General features: G+C 47.3%; 1 protein-coding gene across 1 annotated transcript in view; it reads left to right on the forward strand.

The window, feature by feature from the left end:
* The window catches only part of SMARCC1 (SWI/SNF related BAF chromatin remodeling complex subunit C1), a 198,748-nt gene that overhangs the window by 134,283 nt on the left and 44,573 nt on the right, over positions 1-19,892 (forward strand). Inside the window, 3 exon segments of the mRNA XM_075061930.1 lie at positions 6,502-6,557; positions 10,552-10,666; positions 11,673-11,827. Coding sequence (XP_074918031.1) covers positions 6,502-6,557; positions 10,552-10,666; positions 11,673-11,827 — 326 coding nt within the window.

Consider the following 19,892-nt stretch of genomic DNA (forward strand, 5'->3'; position numbering starts at 1 on the left):
GCCGACCCACCGAGTGTTGCTAGGGTAAAAAGTTTCTCCGACGGCTGTGCACGCGGCGCGCACACACCTAAATGGAATGGATATGAGCAACACATCTCGAAGAACAACAGTTACAGGGTAAGTAACCTTGTCTTAGTGAGAGCATGATACTGGGACTCTGGACTCTTTAGTTCACAGACACTGGGCAACTAACTTAACTTAACTTGTGTGCCTTAGGGCAAGTCCACACTACAGCGCTGCATCAGCACAGCTACAGCTCCTGTCGGCATAATTACTCTATATCAGAGATGCGGAAGCTGTCAGTGAGAGAGCATCTCCTGCCAACATAGCCTGGTGTGGAGATGTGGGGGAGGGGGCTTTTTCACACCCCTGAGCAATGCAAGTTACATTGACTTAAGCTGTAGTGTAAACCCACCCTTAGTTTTCCCATGTGTAAATTGGAGGTAATACATACCACATAAAGGCCCGGGGAGGCTTGTTTAATGTTTGTGAAGATCTAATAGATCCTTTGATAGCAGATGCTATAGAAATGCAAAGTATGTTTATAATAGTATGCTTGATGAGTAGAAAGAGCAAAGAACTGGAGAATATGCTGAAGGAAGCAATGCTGAAATAGCCCCTTAACGGTGAACTAAATAGGGATTAATGAGCATCATCAGTCTCTAATTTCTCTGGTTTATTGGACTACGATGTATCTGTCACCCAAGTGGTGACCACTATTCTTCTGAAAGGTGTCATCCTAAGAATTTTATTTTGAAACAATTACATATTTAATGTTTTTGATTGCCAAGTCAGTATTAAAGCAAGATGGAAACTTAATTTTACACAGGGTAGAGAGGAACATGCAGTACTGTTGTGTGTAGAGAAAGAAAACGTCTGCGTGGTGTATGTTACTTTTCAATGGTATGGTGGCTGCCAGCAAGCAGCCCACATGATTATTTTAATTATTACCTTTTATTATCAAATGCAATTCAGAGTGTATAAATAGCAGGGAGTACTTTTGTCAACCTGTGATATTTCATACGACTGAGCAAAGCGAGATTGGTCATTCTGACTGGGAGATCTACATGAATCAAAACTTCCGAATTGCTTCACTGTTCTCTCCCACCGCATTTTCTAATCAGTCATTTTTGTTTTATACATAATATGGCATCCTGTTTTGCCGCTTTTGCCCATGAATTCCATCAGTTCCTCTGTACTGAAAGATACTTGAGAGTTTTGGGTTGCCAGCAGCTTGGAGCTCTGGCTCAGCTGCACTTAAACAGAATTTTATATATTGTTTCTGTAGAATTTTCTGGTTTGAGGTTATTCGCTTTAATTCCCATTAAACACACCATTCTCAATTTCCTATTCTTTGGCTCTTATTATGTTGCAAAGGAAAGACTGAAACTTCATAACCTATCAGTGCCACTCCTTTTACCAAAAAGAGTCACGTTTTTAAGCACAGTCTGGAATTCTGCTCTTAAGCTGTGGACAAGAGTCTCTGAGACAATCTAATCTGTCTTCCAAATAATAACCCTTCCTGAACAGATTCTCTCTCTTTTAAGACAGCATATTGACCAGTCTGTAACATGGGTTGAATCCCCTCTCCGTGGACAAAGGCAGGTACTTCAGAAGGGCAGAGTTATCTATCCCAGATAAGTTCAATTGAAAAATGATAAAATGTTTTTTCTTTTAATAAAGAATTAATTTGTGTTAATTTCTAGTTCTTCTTGCATCATATTTTTTCTAATATGTGAAGAATTAATTTGTGATACATCACTGAATTTATCGTTGCATGTTGGAGACCAAGCTGTCTTCACCAACTCTGTTTTAGAACAGACTTGTACTATCATTAGAGTCGGAATTTTTTTAATCAAAGCATTTTGCGTCAACTAATACCTTATACTGAGATTTATGTAGATAGGTTGAGTGTTGTTAATTATTCCTGCATTCTTGAAATCAGCCTGCAGTGCCCAACACCTTTAGATTTAAAGGCATGGCACCATGGGTCAAAGCCTGTGACGTAACCCTAAGAATTTCTCTTTAATGCTGTTTGCCCTTGTGACATGCTATTTCCCTCTCTGCTGTGTATTTGCCGTATTTTTAGGTGTTTCTGAACATTCTAAATAAAAACATCAGGGACATTTAAAGTCCATAATGAAGTCCAAATAAAGCTTTGTAATATTCTGGCTCTGTATGTATACCCTTCCTATCCCAAAGAACCCAATCTTTATTAGTGGAAACTTTACATAAACATTCATTAAAAGAATAGCTTAATTAAATGAACTTGGGGGTGGCATCAAGAAACCTATCCTAAGGACAAGTGTATGATGGTTTAAGTAGCTTGAAATGAGACTAATTGGTATTAAAACATTCATACTTTATAGAGATATCTATGCATCTAGTACTGGTAACAATTTTACTGACTTTTTTTCAATATTTCACTTTTCTCCATGTTGTCCTCTGCATACTGTTGATTAGATTATTTGTGCAACATGACACTCTTTGTAGATCTCACGGTTGGATGGGATAGTAAGATAACTGGGCAATAATTATTTAAGCAGCAGATTTCTTACTAAACAGAACCTGGTTGAGTTTTTGAAGAGACCGCTAAGCCATCTTTGTTGATATAGCACCCAGAGTGTAGTGGGTGCTTAGCAAATATATATTGTTGTAGTTGACATTGGTGTATGGTTAGACTGTAAGCTCTTCGAGCCAGAGACCTTTCGTTTAACTAGACAGCAAGTGTCAACTACAACAAAAACCAAGTGATTGAACAGTGAACTCTTATTAAACCCATACATCTCTTCATTTTTTTAAAAATGTTCTTGTCATGCAGCCTTAGTTACAGCTCCCCAAGCTGAGCACTCGCCAGGCTACTGTTTGGACTCCATCCTAGCTCAATGTGCGCTTAAGCTTCCCTTGGTCTCAGAGGGCTGCAACATTGTCTCTTCCCTTGGCCTCTCTGGCACTTCCTGGGCACAGGATCTCTGTCTGTTACCCCTTCACAGAAGTGGGATTCTAAGGCCAAGCTGCCCTAAGCCCCCAGGATTAATGCTGATCTCCTAGACTCCCCAGTTGCTTAAGTCCTTTCCCAGAGCTCCTGCCTTGTGGGCGCTCAGGTTTTATAGTTCACCTCTTCAGGGGCATGTGAGAGTGAAAGCGAACACCACACAAGCTTTGTAAGGGTTTTTTTTTAAAAAAACAAAAAAAAAAAGTCGCCCTTCACTTTGGTTAGCACAAGAAATATGTAGATCTCGACAAAACAAAAAAAACACATACCTGCATTTCCCAGCCTCAATTTCTCATCACTCTTGAGCATTCTGTGGGCTTAGATCAGAGTCATCTAAGGAGCCCAGAATCCTACCTCTTCCACATGCCGTCTCCTCTGAATCACGGAGTTTCTCTCTAGTGCAGTCAGTTTCCTTCTTCCTGGGCTTGTTCCTCAATAAAACAAGACTCCTACAGAAACATGCCCATCTGTTCATCTTCCCTACCCAAGCTTCCTCATATCTCTTCATGAGTTTTTCCTCAAGTCTGTCAGGTTCTGTGACACTTAAAACCCAACAATAACACCTGTTTGTTCTTTGTCGTGCTTCTGCAAAAATTCTACTGCTCTAATTCGGTCCTGCAGAAACCTTTGGTCAGCCTAGTTTCCCTGTCTTCAGCCATCTCATTGGTACTGCAGTGCTCTCACTTGAATGGGGGGCGTCAAGGTTTGACAGCCCTCCATTGCCCTTGATCTGGGGAGTGGGTGACTTCATCTTGAGGCATTTCAATGAGCAAGATCAAGATCGGACAGAACTCATAAGTCATACACAGATTCCTTAAATCAGAATTCCGTTGTCTGTTATAGCACTTCTTTGAGTATATGCCTGGGTCTTGTAGGCCTTTTGAAATAAATGTTTTGAGGAGCAAGATCTGGAGATGGGAGACATGAAGGATCAGTTAATCATGAACAATGATCCTAGCAATCCATTTTGCCACAGAAAAACACGAATTTGCGTTTATACAGAAAATCTTTAGTTTTTACATTTTGTGCAAAAATAAAAACATATGGTCTAAATGGGACTGGGGCCAGATCTGATGATCAAGAGAATGGGTGAGGCTCTAGCTGTTAGTCCTAGGCTGCAAGGCTTGGGTGGTAAGCTTAAAAATTGTCAATATATTGGTAAAACATTGTGTTCAACTGATACTCGTATATGCTGTGGCTAGGGGAACTAAAGTTCAGTATTTCATTTGAATCATGGAAAAACGTGGGTTTTTGTGGGGGGGTGTCAGAGAATTTGGGGGGATTGTCACTGAAAACTAAGGTCCCTGGTCGTGAAGCTTAGGCAAAGAAACTGTGGTTATGGGGCATGAAAGAGAACCTGCAAATTCTAGGGCAGGGAAATAGAGCGGCTTTCTTGTGAATGTTTAATGCTTTAACACTGTTTGTAGAGGTGCTGGAACTTAGCGTGAGAATATTTTTATAGAACATAAATTATTCTACAGTCAGATTTGGATAACATGATAAAATTAGCCTCTGATAGTGTTTTGATCACCTGCAAATTGGAAATAAAGTCTACTGACTTTCCATGCATGCTGACATTTGTGTGCTTAGAGTTCATAAAGCAATTCAGGAAGTTTGTGTTAAGCAGTGATTACCCACTCTTGTAATACAATAAGTTCTTAAGTGAGGCTGGTCTTGCATGCTTGAGCTATGGACCATCTACACAGACAAATCAACTACATTGGCAGAGCATGTTGTTATATTACAGTCAACCAACAGAATTATAACACGGATTGAACATGTTATAGAATTGTGGTGTATCCTTGGCCTTTTGCAGGGGTGCAGCAGTTTGAGGTTTGTCTGCACAGGCAAACTGTGTATCTTCATAGCAAAATAAAAATGCTGTCATGGTTATTTTTAGTAAAAGTCAGACAGGTTGTGGGCAATAAACAAAAATTCATGGAAGCCTGCTATCTATCTGTGCCTTGTGCTAAAAAATAATTGGGCAGGAGGTATGACTGAAGCCCAAGTGGGGGACGAGAGCCCAAGCCCCACTGTTGGTGGTGTCCTGCACCCTCTGCTGCAGCAGTTCCAGGGGCCCCTTGCCGCAGCCTCAGTGGCTCACAGCTCTGGGGCCCCCACACTGCCTGCAGCTGCTCAGAGCCCCGGGGGCCCCCTGCCGCAGCTGACAGCTCTGGCCCCGCTGCTCTGGGGCTGAAGCAGAAAATGTCACAGAAGTCTGTGCAAGTCACAGAATCCATGCCTCTGTGACACAATCGTATCCTTATGCATAGCTATTTTAATATTGTTGGCCTCACATACCCTGGCTGGCCAAACCTGCAAAGGTAAAGCTGTATTTAAACCTGAATTTTAAACTAAGGCTATAGCATAATGTCTTGTGCTGTCAAGCTTCTCACGTGTCCAGCGTTATGAAGCTTTCTTGCATTTTTCTAAAGAACGGTTCTGTTTATTTAGGTGGACCAAATGGGCCAAAGCCATTAACAACCCAGTCTCTACCCAACACTAAACAGTGTTAAACATGGTCCAGGGTTTGGCATTCAGAGGCCTCAGCCTGCTTAGTACCATGGCCCAAACACAATTGAAAATTATTTTAACCTTCTATTAAAGATAAAGAAAAGGAAGAAAAAAAATTAAAGCATTTGAAATGTAAAGAATTAAATCAGGCTTTTATTTCAACATGTTTTGTTCCCTTTAGCTGGAAAGAGTTTTAGAAGGAAAAACCTCTAGTTTGACAGTCTCTTATTATCATCTTTAATAATATCTAACTGTCCCTCTAGGAAAAAAGTTAGTTGAAATGAGCTGGAGCTACTACTGTTAAAATCTGATCCCATTTCATTCCAGGTGGTGGCTGGGATTCAGTTGGAGCCAGTAAAAGTGGGAATATTATCTGGGTCCCTCTCTCTGGCCTGGTCTGGTCAGGACATCTCTCAGGGTTAGGATAATGAAGGCCTGGGACCCCAGGAGATGAAGGGGGTGGCACCCATGATGGTGAAGCTTGCTTCAGTATCCTCTGTTCTTTCTCTTACTGTTTTTTTCTGTCCTTTGTTCTCCTTACCTCTCCTCCCCCTAGTTCCCAAAAAGGTCTGTCTTTCAGGACTCAAAAAGGGTGGAATAGCCCATCCCCTCATTATTTTTGCCCATCAATTAGGCCTACTTTCTGAGACACTAATTTTGGGTCATTAACTCCACATCATTTGTTTTTAACAAGTATAATTACAGCAGTCCTTGGGTTATTTGAACATGGCCTTTTTGGTTTAAACTAATCCAGTTTCTCTGTCTGGTTTTCATGCATCTAGTCCCATTAACATTTGTTGTTATAGGTTGTGACATCTTATGAACTTACACTCACTTTTTACAGTTAAACTCACAATTAAGGTAAATTTATAAATCCAATTACCATAGCAGAACAGAGTAGGACATTTCAGTTAGACCTGTAATTATTTTTTCAATGGTGGTTATGGCACTTTTAACCACTCTGCTTTATGTACTTGTATTTCTTGTCACAGATGGAGTTGAAGAAGAAAAAATGGAAACTGAGACAGATGGGCAACAGTCAGAAAAGGTAAACGTCTGAGATATGTCTCTGATACAGTGATTCTTTTCATGAAGTTCACAAGTCTGAGTTGTTTGTGTTACAGTAGCACCTAGAGGCCTTAATCAAAGATCAGGGCCCGTTGTGCTAGTAACTGTACAAATATATAATGAAAAGATGGGCCTAATCAAGGTGACTTAAATTGTAGTAAAGAGCTCCTTGTTCTCAGCCTCATCTCGTGCAGAGTGAATTAAACACTCCTGTCATAGGAGTGCCCCCTTGCAAGTTTATTGCTGAGCAAAGTGGGAAGAGATGTCGGTATCTTTTCCTGTCCTTTCTAGCCATAAGGAGAGGGTCTGAGGAAGGATCAAAGTGGAGATGTCGGATTTTATTGAAGAGCCATGGAAAAACTGCAGCAGCACATCCTGACATGTTGCAATGTTTTTCTTGTAGTGTTGGATTGACGATTCTGACTCCTGATCATGCAGTGCTGTGATGTTTTCGGCTCTGCACAGTTTAATTCAGTGAGAAATTGGCTTTCCAAGATTAAGTACCTTTGCTCTAATCTGACCCGAGATCAGTAAAGAGAAATCAGTTCTCCAAGAACCATTCCTAATTTTTGAATTTAGTGTAACTCAGTTGTGTTGGACTGCCAAGTGCTCCGAGTAACCTATTTTTATAACAAATATAAACCAAGAGACACTGAGAGGATGAAAGACACAGAAAATAGTTCTTGTATTTCCCTTTTGTGTGCCAGCTGGAGTTGGATTGGCAACGTGAGTGAAGGCATTTATTCATAGTTTCATCACAGACAATGGCAATGCAAGCTACCCTCCTTTGTCTAGTGCAGGGGTAGGCATCTATGGCACATGTGCCAAAGTTGGCACATGAGCTGATTTTCAGTGGCACTCACACGGTCCTGGCCACCAGTGCAGGGGGCTCTGCATTTTAATTTAATTTTAAATTAAACTTCTTAAACATTTTACAAATCTTATCTACTTTACATGCAACAATAGTTTGTTTATATATTATAGACTTATAGAAAGAGATCTTCTAAAAACATTAAAATATATTATTGGCATGTGAAACCTTAAATTAGAGTGAATAAATGAAGACTCGGCACACCACTTCTGAAAGGTTGCCGACCCCTGGTCTAATAAATGTGACTCAACTCTGACTTAGAGCTTAAACTTAAGCCCATGGTAGTCAGTGGCAAAACCATCATTGGCTTCAGGGTGTGCATGATCAAACCCTTAGAGACAAGCTGCCTAAGAATGAGAGAGGAGTTCAGTCTGTTTATTCGGGCCTTCATCTCTCCTACTGAGATTGTCAGCAGAAGGTGACTGCAGTAGTGGGTTTTGTGATGTAGATAAATGTCCATTAAGATCTAACCTATGACTAGCAGCTCCTTTCAAAGAGGTCACAGAACTGTGAAGTGCTAATGGCAGTGACTTCTGGGCAGTACTGACCTGCACTAAATCCAAACTAGTGCTCTAGAACTGATTCATCATTTTCTTGAATGAACAATAACTACATTGTGTCTGCAGTTACCTGTGACACTTTCCTGTTGCCCTGCTTTTTCAGTCAAATGAATGAAACACCAGTGCTTAAATTAAGGACATGTGTACATGACAATCTTAAGTCGACCTCTGTTAGGTCAACTTACAGACATCACAGTAATTACTGCCGTGGCTGATATCCACACTACCCTCCTCCTGTCGGTGGTGCGTGTCCTCACCAGGAGCGCTTCCACTAGCTGAAGAGGGACAGTGTGGGGGGGCTAAGAGCCAGAGGGCTTCTCTCCTTCGGCAGGGAGATCTATGCCCAGAGTCTGGTTGGCTGCAGTGCTCCCTGCAGGGAGCCAGGACCCCGGGGCACAGCAGGGCTCACAGTGGGGCACTTGGGCAACAGCCCAAGCCAGGAGCTTGGTTGACAGCCCAGCTTGGACCAGAGACCAGGGTCAGATTAACTCTCCTGTGGGCCCGGGGCTATTAGATTTTGTGGGGCCCCTGTATGCAAGCCTTTTTCCTTGGAGGGAGTTTAGTGCAGGAGGGGGTGCGGGGTCTTGGAGGTAGGGTGTGGGAGGGGATTCTGATCTGGGGCAGAGATTTGAGGTGGAGGAGGGGGTAAGTGTTGCATGCTCCAGCTGGGAGGTGCTTACTACAAGCAGCTCCTGGCCAATGGCACAGCAGGGCTCAGGCTATCTGCCTGCCATAGCCGCTGCTAGCACATCTCTGCGCACCCTTGGGAGGAGGGGGAGCAGCAGGTCTCAGTATGCTGCCTGTGCCTGCAAATGCCCTCCCCTTGCCCCCACAGCTACAGGGAGCTGCGGGAACAGAGCTGGGGGCAGGGGCAGTGCACGGAGCCGCCTCCCCCCCTCCCCTTCCCGCTAGGGGCTGCAGAGACATGACAGAAGCCAGCCGCTTCCGGGAGCAGCATGGTGCTATGGCAGGCAGGCAGCCAGCCTGAGAGCCCCTTTTAGCAGCCTGGAGATTGCAGTTTGTGATTTATTTTTGCGGGACCCCCCTTGAGCCAAGGCCCTGGGCTGCAGCCTCTAGAGCCCCTGCCTTAATCTGGCCCTGCCGGAGACCTGCAGCAGCCCAGCTGGGGAGCCAGGAGCCAGATTTCTTGTCAATTTCATGGCTCAAGCAGAGCTGTGAAATTAATAAGTATGACAGCTAACAGCCAATGTGAGGAACAGTATCTACATAGACATTGAGTCGCCCTAGCTACACCGACATAAGCCCTATGCCTGCCATGGAGTTGGAGTTATGTTGGTGTAGTAGAGCACTTACATCATCAGTAGCAAGTCTGTAGTGTAGACTCTGATGTAGTTAGGTGAACATAAGCTGCCCAATGTCGACCTAACTTTGTAGTGTAGTCCAAGCCTAATACTCACAATACATAATTCTGAATGTTACTCCTTGTTTGCTGTATTCTTTTGATTATCTTTATATTGCTTATATGAAATAAGAGATGTAAATACAGTGCAAGGTAATGGACATGAAAATTACTGTTCCAAATTTATTGGAAACTAATTCCCAGTCTAGTAGAACAGACATTCAGATAAGTCCAAATTACTTGCCAATGTTAAAATATTTCCCACCTCTGCCCTTACGCATAAAATCACTGCTCATTTTATTAATACGGTTAAGGTCCTTGAGTTGGGATAAGCTAGAATCTGAAGAATTCCACTTCTTTGAGTAGTGTCCCTATGGGTGCTTCATGACAGGGCATACTTCCCCAGGGGCAGATTGATCACAATGTCCAACCTTGTTTCAACAGTCCAGTGGAGTCCGCAAACCCCACTGCAAGGGTTTTGCTACAAATTCTAGGCCATATGGCAGCCTGTACATTCATGACTTCCCTAGCAAGACTTAACTCCTGGTGTCTTCAACCATAATTGAGAACTGTCTACACTCCCAACAGACTGTCAGTCCAAACAGGTGTCCATATCTCAGAAGGTGCTCAGTCCTCTGAATTGGTGGAAGAACCCACAAAAGGGGGTGGGGGAGAGAAGAGTCTGACTTGTACAGCCTCCTCCCATGAGGATTGTCACCGCAGAAGTCTCCCTCATAGGCTAGGGTGCACAATTCCAAAGCCTTAAAGCTCAGGGCAAATAGACCCCCCACCCTCTATATCAACATATTGGAGCTCAGCAGTCCATTATGTTTTCCAACACTTCCTGCCACACATCAAGGACACCCAGTCAGAATAATGCTGGACAACAGAGCAGCGGTGTTTACATCAATCAGCAATGAGGAGCAAGAAACAAAATCTGGTGCTGCCCCCTGTTGGAGATGGCTTACTGGACTAGATAGATCATGGGTCTGATCCAATATGGCAATTGCTTTGTGCCCAAGAATCTTGACCAGGGTTGTGAAAAGAACTAACAGGCAGTCCCAAATTGATTCCACCTTCCCAAGGATGATAGAGCTTTCCGGTGATTCTGTGACTAAGCTAACAAGGAATTTTTTCTTATGTTCCCCTTTCTCTCTTCCTTCATCCTCCTCCAACACTCCAGGTTGAAAGCAAAGGAGAAAGTGAAATAGAGGAAAATGATAAGGTTCAGGAAGGAGAAAATGAGAGAAATCCTGAAAAGGAGCAGGACAGTGAAGTCACGTCTGATACCAAGTCAGGTAATAGACACCAGCTGTTACTTGAGCTGCATTTTAGTTTTAAAAACCTTTCTCCAAAGCTGCAAGAATAGACTATAAAGTTAATTGTGGCAAAAATATTTTCTCTCGCACATGAGGTCTGCAGCCTGGTTCAGCAGTAGATATTCCAGGTCATTTCATGGAAAAACTCAAGTGCTAAATTCATATTGCAATCATTTCAGACTTCAGTTTAGGGACTTTTTTCATCTTGGCTGTAGGGACTGGATGAGCAGATTGCTAAACTAAAGTGAGCACAAATCATATAAATGAGTTTATTTCCGTATTGCTAATCTGTTGGTCCATTCCTAATGTAAAGAAGCAGATGAATGGGACTACTATGAACACAGCTTTGTGCTTGAAAGCTTAACAAGCTTTCTCCGTTTCCTTACGAGGTTGTGCAAATCATTTCATTTGTCTGGTTGGGAATAAAGTACTGAAAAATCATAGTATCTTCCTATATTTTAAAATACCGTGTCATTTATTACATGAATCTGTGTTCTGATTGTGTCGTATAGATCTGGCACATCTATTCTGTCAGGATTTTTTTCATCAGGATTTTAGGAGAGGACAGAGCAAAACAATAAAAAGATCTCCATTTGCCTCTCAAAATGGAGATGGTAATCGAATTTATTTATTGGAAATACAACTTAAAATTATTTTGATATTAAGACTAAAAAAAATGATGGAGAGAGAAGAGTGCACGGGATCAAAAATGAAAACACTTTGGGAGCATCACCCTTAACGATTTGGGGGGATCCTCTGGAATATACATTTTGTGGAGGTGTTCAAACTGCTTCTGTAGCAGTATGTGGAGGAAATGCTGAGGTGCTATAATAATGTAAAGCACCTAAGTGGGAATGTTGTAATGTGTTCGTTCATGGTTTATGCTGTGTGAGCATAGAAGTACGTGCTATGTAAATCCTGTCCCTGATGTGATAATCATGAAGTGAAGAATGAATGTAAAAGAATTATTGGGTCATCTCTTTAGAAGAAAAGGAGGCAGAAGAGAACAAGGAAAACGTTGATGCGTGCAAAGACAAAGAAAGCGATGCTGGAAAGAAGAAAGAGGAACACGAAATCTCTGAAGGAAATGTAGCTACAGCTGCAGCTGCTGCTCTTGCCTCAGCTGCCACCAAAGCAAAGGTTTGTCATACACAAATGTCCACCGCAGCTGATTTCTAGTTTCAGATGGGTAGTATTCAAAAATGGTCCATTGTTCCAAACCACTGGGACCTTAAGTGCTCCTTTGTTTGTTTGTGCTCTTTCACTTCCGCTCTTTGAACACTATCATTAAATGAAATTGTTTCCCTGTGAATAGTTTAATGCTACCATTGTAAACATTGTAAAGTCAGGGCGAGCATCTCCAAAAAGAATGTCGTCTTTTCAATGTGTAATGTGGGCAGTTGTCTCTGCTGGGTGTGCTGTTAGTGGTCAAGGAACAGAATTGGGAGGCAAGATTTGAGAGTTCTGTTCTTGGATCTGCCGCTGACTAGTTGTGTGACCTTAGGCAATTCATTTAACTTCTCTGTACCTGAGTTTCTTCATCGGTAAAATAAGTGTAACACTTACATCACAGGGCAATGTGATAATTGTACAGATCTTTGAGATCCTCACATGAAAGGTCGTCTGTTGTTCTTAGAGTGGTTGTTCATGTCCATTCCAAGCAGGTGTGTGCACGCCGCATGCACACCAGCCAGAAGATTTTCCCCTAGCAGCGTCCGTAGGGTCGGCCCTGGCGCCCCCTGGAGTGGTGCCACTACGGCACCCTATAAAGGGGCCCGCCGACCCTCCACCCCCTCAGTTCCTTCTTACCGCCGGTGATGGCTAGCTGGAACTTCTCTTGCGCATAGCAAGTTAGCAGCGTCCTATCCTCGTGTATAGTCTGTGTATATAGTTAGTTTACTTAAGTCATTTGTATATAGTTCTTGGTAGTTGTGGGGTTCCCTGCCCCCACGTTTCATCGCCTGTTGGGGCATGCCCGGGTCCCCCAGGTTTAAACTCTGCAAGGACTGCGGGAAATTCATGCCCAAGAGTGACCCACACTCTGCTTGTTTGAGGTGGCTCGGAGAGAGCCACCAAAAGGACTGGTGCTCTGTCTGCAGGGGCTTCCGCCCGAGAACTCTCAAAGACAGAGCTCAAAGACTTAGTCGTCTGGATGAAGGCTGCTCTGCGGCCACCCTCAGACCCAGAATGGGCCGAGGCGGTGTCCAGTACGTCTTCCTTGGTGCAGAGCGCCCCAGCACCAGCATCAGAACTTAAGGCCTAGCCCAAGTCTTCTAAAACCTGGCACCGAACGGAGTCGGGTCATAGGAAGTCAACCTCAGTGCGGCACCACTCACTGTCTCCGGTGCCCGCTAAGAAGAGGAAGCCGATGAGGGAACAGTCACCCCACCAGGACCCCCAGAGGCCAATGCCGTCCGCGGGTGCAAGCGAAAAGGCTGGGCTACAGCCCTCGGCTGCTCCGTCGACTCCCGCACCACAGAGAGGGCGGTGGAGTCCAGACCGGCCTAGAGCCCTGGACCTCAATGGAGACTTGCGCCTCCCCTCGACACCGGAGGCATTCGAGGTGGCCTCAGATTTGATGGGACTCCCGGCACCGGCCTCCCCGCACCGTAGTAGGGAGTTGCCTACCACAGCCCGTCCCCCAGTACAATCGAGGGGCAACCCAGCCATGCTGTTGCCTCTCTCCCCGCCCCGCACCACTAGGGTGGCACCAGACCAGATGGGAGGCTCCCCGCCGCCTCAGCATTGCTCTCCAACGGCATGGGGTGCTGCTCCCCCCAAGTCCTCTTACTCAGAGACTTCATACTCAGAGGCAGACTCCTACCGCTCCAGCCGGTCGCAGAGCAGGAGATAGGTTTCGGGGGTGAGCCACCAGCGTTTCCCACAGTGGCAGCAGCAATGGCATCTGCCCTCACAGTGGCCGTTTTGGACCCCCTGGGCCTACCACCAGTCGGTAGGTCAGGCGTTTGGTCCTCGATCAAGGTCGGCCTTGGTCTCCTCGGTGTTGGTGGCCCCGGCGCAGTTGCCTCCTCCACCGGCACCGTCGCCGGGCAGGGGTGTGCCATATTCAAGTTCAGCACCCCCTAGCCGGGCAGCAGCACCAGCAGCAACTACAGTTCGGGCTCACAGGCACCGCCCAATATGCCAAGCCGCTCACTGGCAACCCCGGTACAGGTTGCGGTGCCACATTTAGAATTGGAACGAGCCCTGCAACCACAGTACCATGTGCAGCAGGACCCCGAAGGGCTACATGCACCTGAGGAAGGTTCGATACAAATAATTTCCTTGTCTTCCTACCCAGACAAAGCAGTCTCGGACAAGACTGCGGCACCGGCCCTGGAGGACACTCGGATCCTCCAACAACTGCTCAGACGAGCAGCTCAAAGCCTCGTGGTCCAGGCTGAGGAAATCGAGGTGGATGCGGATCCGATAGTAGACATCCTGGCTCCCTCAGGGCCATCCAGGGTGGCTCTTCCGTTAACCAAGACCATAGCAGATATGTCCCGCACCTTATGGCAGAAGCCAGCCTCACTGGCCCCTCCTGCGAAGAGAATGGAAAGGCGTTACTTCGTCCCCTCTAAGGGGCACGAACACTTGTACACTCACACACACACCCTGACTCCCTGGTGGTGGACGCAACCAACCAACGGGAGCGTCAGGGGTTTCAGGGGTCAACACCAAAGAACAGGGACGCCAAAAGACTCGACCTCTTTTTGGTAGAAAGGTGTACTCTGCAGCAGGCCTACAACTCCGTTTTGCCAACCAACAGGTGATCGTAAGCCGATATGATCATAACACATGTTCAACCATGTCAAAGTTTACGGAGCTCCTCCCCTAGGACTCGAGGTCAGAGTTTTCAGCTCTAGTGGAAGAGGGAAAACTGATCTCCCGAGTCTCTCTCCAGGCGGCCCTAGATGCGGCGGACTCAGCCTCGTGCACCCTGGCCACGGGCCTGGTCATGAGGCTAAGAGCCTGACTCCAGGTCTCAGGCCTTCCCTATGAGGTCCAGCAGACCATTCAGGACCTCCCCTTCGAGGGGCAGATGCTGTTTTCAGAAAAAACGGACAAGCGTCTCCATAGCCTAAAGGACTCGAGGACCACGCTGTGCTCACTGGGCTTGCATACCCCTGCAACCCAGCGCAGGCAGTTTAGGCCGCTGGCAGCCCCACGCCCCTACCAGCCTCAGACTCGCCAGGAGCTAGGGCACAGGCAGGGCAGAAATGGCAGGAGGCGTCACCAACGCCACCCCTCCAGCCAGGCGTCCGGTCAACCGAGACCGTCGTCGGGGCCTAGGCCCCCTGTTTGATGGTACGGTCGAGGGCGACCTACCTATCGAGACTCTGGATTCTTCTACCCCTACCTTTTGGGTCACGTCTGTCCCCTTTCTACCGTGCCTGGTCCCGAATCACATCGGACAGCTGGGTGTTCCGCACGGTAGAGGGGGGATGTTCCGTCCAGTTTTCCTCTCTCTCGCCCCACCAGCCCCCCTCCCCGTCTCTCTTCAGGGACCTATCTCACGAGCAACTTCTAATTCAAGAAGTGCAGTCCCTCATGGAGGCAGGGGAGGTGGAGGAAGTCCCTCGAGAGCTCAGGGGCAAAGGCTGCTTCTCCCAGTATTTCCTAATACCGAAGGCGAAAGGGGGCCTGAGATCCATCCTGGACTTGCAGTGATTGAACAAGTTTGTACGAAAGCTCAAGTTCCGCGTGGTCTCCCTGTCCTCGATCATTCCCTCCCTGGATCCAGGAGATTGGTATGCCGCCTTCAACTTAAAGGATGCTTATTTCCACATTGTCATAATTCCCCGACACCGTCGGTACCCAGGTTCGTCGTGGCCGACGTCCATCTGCAGTTCACGGTGCTCCCGTTTGGCCTGTCAGCTGCCCCAAGGGTCTTCAGGAAGTGCATGGCAGTTGTGGCGGCCTTCCTGTGCAGGCGGGGCATCCAGGTATTCCCCTACTTGGACGATTGGCTCATAAAGGGCCACACCAAGGAGCAGGTGGAGGCTCAGGTGGTGTTCATCAGGCGGACCTTTCTCAATCTCTGCCTTCTCTTGAAAGAAGCCAAGTCCACCCTGTCTCCTACTCAACTAATAGAGTTCATAGGGGCGGTTCTGGACTCCACCCACGCCAGAGCGTTCCTTCCAGAATCCAGGTTCCATGCGATTTCCGAGCTCATCCTCAGACTGCAACGTGCCCCGATTACCAAAGTGAAGATCTGCCTCTGGCTATTGGGTCACATGGCAGCGTGCACCTATGTGGTAAACCATGCCAGACTCCAGCTTAGTCCACTACAGTCCTGGTTAGCAACAGTATACCGCCCGGCCAGGGACCCCTTGAACTCAATGGTATCCATTACCCCCTTGATGCTGAGTTTGCTACGGTGCTGGCTCAACCCGCAGAAAGTCCTCTTCACCGCCCCTCAACACTCCCTCTCTCTGGTAACGGATGCCTCAGATCGGGGTTGGGGAGCATACCTGGGAAATCTCAGGACACAGGGCTTGTGGTCACCGGAGGACCTCGAGTTGCATATCAATGTCTGGGAGCTGAGAGCGGTCCGCCTGGCTTGCTTGACCTTCCAGTCCCACCTGGCCAGCAGATTTGTTTGTCATCTCGGACAACACATCGGCAGTCTTTTATATCAACAAACGGGGGTGCATGCTCCTCTCCCCTGTGCAGGGAAGCCCTCACGTTGTGGGATTTCTACGTCCACAGTGCTAGCCACCTGACAGCGTTCTACCTTCCGGGGGAGCAGAACGGCCTGGCAGACACCCTCAGCCACTTGTTCCGGGGTCACAAGTGGTCCCTCCGAAGGGACGTGGTATGCTCAATCTTCCAGCTCTGGGGCTTTCCCCAGTTAGACCTGTTCGCCTCAAGGGAAAACAGGAAGTGCCGACAGTTCTGCTCCCTCCTGGGCCGCAGTCCAGGGTCTCTGTCAGATGCCCTTCTCCAGTCTTGGGAGTTCGATCTGCTTTATGCCTTTCCTCCGATCCCCCTGATACGCAGGGTGATTTTGAAGATCTGCAGGGACCACGCACGGGTAATCCTGATAGCTCCGGCGTGGCCATGCCAACATTGGTACACGTCACTCCTGCACATGTCCGTTTAGGCACCCTTGACGCTGCCCCTGCTTCCGGACCTGATAACGCAGGACCGGGGCTACCTCCGTCACTCGAACCTGGAATCTCTCCACCTCACAGCCTGGATGCTCCATGGCTGAACCCGGTGGAGATCCAGTGCTCCCAGCAGGTCAGACAAGTGCTGCTCGGTAGTAGGAAACCATCAACCAGGGTCACCTACCTGGCTAAATGAAAGCGTTTCTCCGTATGGTCGGGTCAGCAAGATCACAGTTCTCTGGGGGTCCCAATCCCTATTACCCTAGACTATTTGCTCCACTTCAGACAACTGGGCCTCTCCCTCTCCTGAATTCGCGTTCACTTGGTGGCCATCTCGGCTTTCCATCCGGGAGAGGGGGGGTACCTGGGTGTTTGCGAGCCCACTGGTAGACATTTCTTCAAGGGTATGGACAGGCTATTTCTGCATGTTCATCAGCGAGCTCCTGCCTGGGACCTGAATCTGGTCCTCTCCGCCTTCTTGGGACCTCCCTTTGAGCACCTGGCTTCATGCTCCCTGTTGTACTTGTCGTATAAGACCGCCTTCCTGGTGTAGGAGCTCAGGGCGTTAACATCCAAGCCCCCGTACACTGTCTTTTATAAGGACAAGGTCCAACTTAGACCTCACTCGACCTTCCTCCCCAAAGTTGTCTCACAGTTCCACATGGGACAAGATATCTTTCTCCTGGTGTTTTATCCGAAACCACACTCTTCCGGTGAGGAGCGGAGGTTACATTCCCTGGATGTCCGCAGGGCCTTAGCCTTTTACATAGAGCGTACCAAGCCATTCAGATGCTCGACGCAGCTCTTCATTGCGGTGGTGGATAGGATGAAAGGGCTCCTGGTCTCGTCTCAGCGAATCTCTTCATGGATCGCGACCTGCATCCGGGAATGCTACCGCATAGCTAAGACCCCTGTCCCTCTGGTCACAGCCCACTCCACTAGGGCGCAGGCCTCCTCTGCGGCATTCCTGGCTCAGATCCCGACTCGGGAGATTTGTAGAGCAGCCACGTAGTCCTCCATCCACACGTTCACATCGCATTGCGCCATCATCATTCCAGGCTAGGGATGATGCAGCCTTTGGTCGTGCAGTACTCCAGTCAGCAGTGAACTCCGACCCCACCATCTAGGTACAGGCTTGTGAGTCACCTGCTTGGAATGTACATGAACAACCATTCGAAGAAGAAGAAACGGTTACCCACCTTTCAGTAATTTGTTCTTCGAGATGTGTTGTTCATGTCCATTCCAATACCCACCCTCCTGCCCCTCTGTCAGAGTGCCAGCAAGAAGGAACTGAGGGGGTGGAGGGTCAGCGGGCCCCTTTATAGGGTGCCATAGTGGCACCACTCCAGGGGGCGCCAGGGCCGACCCTACAGATACTGCTAGGGGAAAATCTTCCAGCTGGTGTGTGCACGCCACGCGCACGCCTGCTTGGAATAGACATGAACAACACATCTCGAAAAACAAGTTACCAAAAGGTGGGTAACCGTTTTTTTTTTTTCAGGACTGGATATTGAGTGTGATATTTTTTCCATTCATGTTTGTGTTAAATGGCCTCTTAAACTTTCCAGCCACAAATCAATGAATTATTTTTCTTAGTCTACCTTTGTATGTATATTTTTAGATCTTTGTTTCTCACAGATTAAGTTGTCTGCAGACTTTACCTAATGAGCCATAGCTTGAATCACTGTTCCAGATGGCAGCTTTGGCTTACAGTTTTTATTGTAAATATCTTCTGAGTATCCTGCTTCATTCAATTTAATTAAATGTTACACTCTTCTTCCTCCTCCCTCCTCATATTTAAGACATCTCCTCTACTTCCCAGATAAGTTGTGTCATTGTAATCCCTTCTCTGTCTTTTTGTTCTTTTCACTAGCTCTGCTGAATACTAACCGTCACAAACTCCAGTTCAGGTTTTAGTAATAAAATGTATAATTCGGTCCAATTGGGTGGGCCTCAGCACTGAAATTGCTCATACAGTAGAATACCCCAATTAATTATTGCTGTAGGATGGATCTGTGGCATTTATCTACCTCTGTGAGAGGCCCTTATTACTGTGACCCCATCATGTGTGTGGTAGGTCAGTTAGATTATCTGCCACATCCCTTGCCTGGTTTGCTTTATGATGATGATTTGTGATTTGTGCTTCATCTCGTGTGTGTGTGTGTTCTTTGCAGGTCCCTTGACCCTGCTTGGGATGCATACTTTCCAGTGCTGGATTTCTTTGTCCTGCATTTTTTGACAGTGGCTGAGTAGTCATTGCCATGCTAATGATGCTTAGAAGAGGCAAATATAATACTCTGGTAGAGCAAGGTAAAGCTGTTAGCTCCTCTGGAAAAAGAACTCCAGTTGGTTACTGCATATTTCTTTGAAACAAACTGACCTCAGAAGAGGAATGGGAGACAGACTGACAGAGCCTCTGGCATCGGGGGGAAGGAAGAAATGAGCTCCTGTCTTGTGGGGAGAAAGGAGGAAGCTACGATAAGTGCGGGGATTGGGACAAACAGAAGCCCTGATAGCATGTGGTTGGAGGAACCTGACATGCTGGGAATAGATTGCAGTGGGCAAACTACAGCCCTCGGGACCATCCTGCCCAGCCCCTGAGCTCCTGGCCCGGGAGGCTCGCCCCCAGCCCCTCCCCTACTGTGCCCCTTCCCCCTCGCAGCCTCAGCTCGCTCCGGCACAATGCTCTTGGTGGCAGGACTGTGAGCTCCTGGGGCAGCGCAGCTGCAGAGCCAGCCTGACCCAGTCTCTGTGCTGCTTGGTGGTGGCGGCAGGGCTGGGTGGCACAGCTATAGCGCCACCAGCCTCCGGAGCTCCAGACAGCGTGGTAAGGGGGCACGGAGTGAGGGGGGGTGGATAGAGGGCAAAGGAGTTCAGGGTATTGGTCAGTGGGTCGGGGCTGGGGGGGAATGGGGAAGAGGTCCGGGGGGGCAGTCAGGAAGGAGAGGGGAGTTGGACAGGGCAGCATGGGGCAGTCAGGGGACAGGGAGAAGAGGTGGTTGGATGGGGCAGGGGTCCTGGGGGGGCATCAGAAATTGGGGAGAGCGGGGGTCGAGTACCCTCCAGGAACTCTCAAAGTTGGTGCCTTTGAT

This window comes from Chelonoidis abingdonii, chromosome 2 (assembly GCF_003597395.2).
Source record: "Chelonoidis abingdonii isolate Lonesome George chromosome 2, CheloAbing_2.0, whole genome shotgun sequence".
Taxonomy (NCBI): domain Eukaryota; kingdom Metazoa; phylum Chordata; order Testudines; family Testudinidae; genus Chelonoidis; species Chelonoidis abingdonii.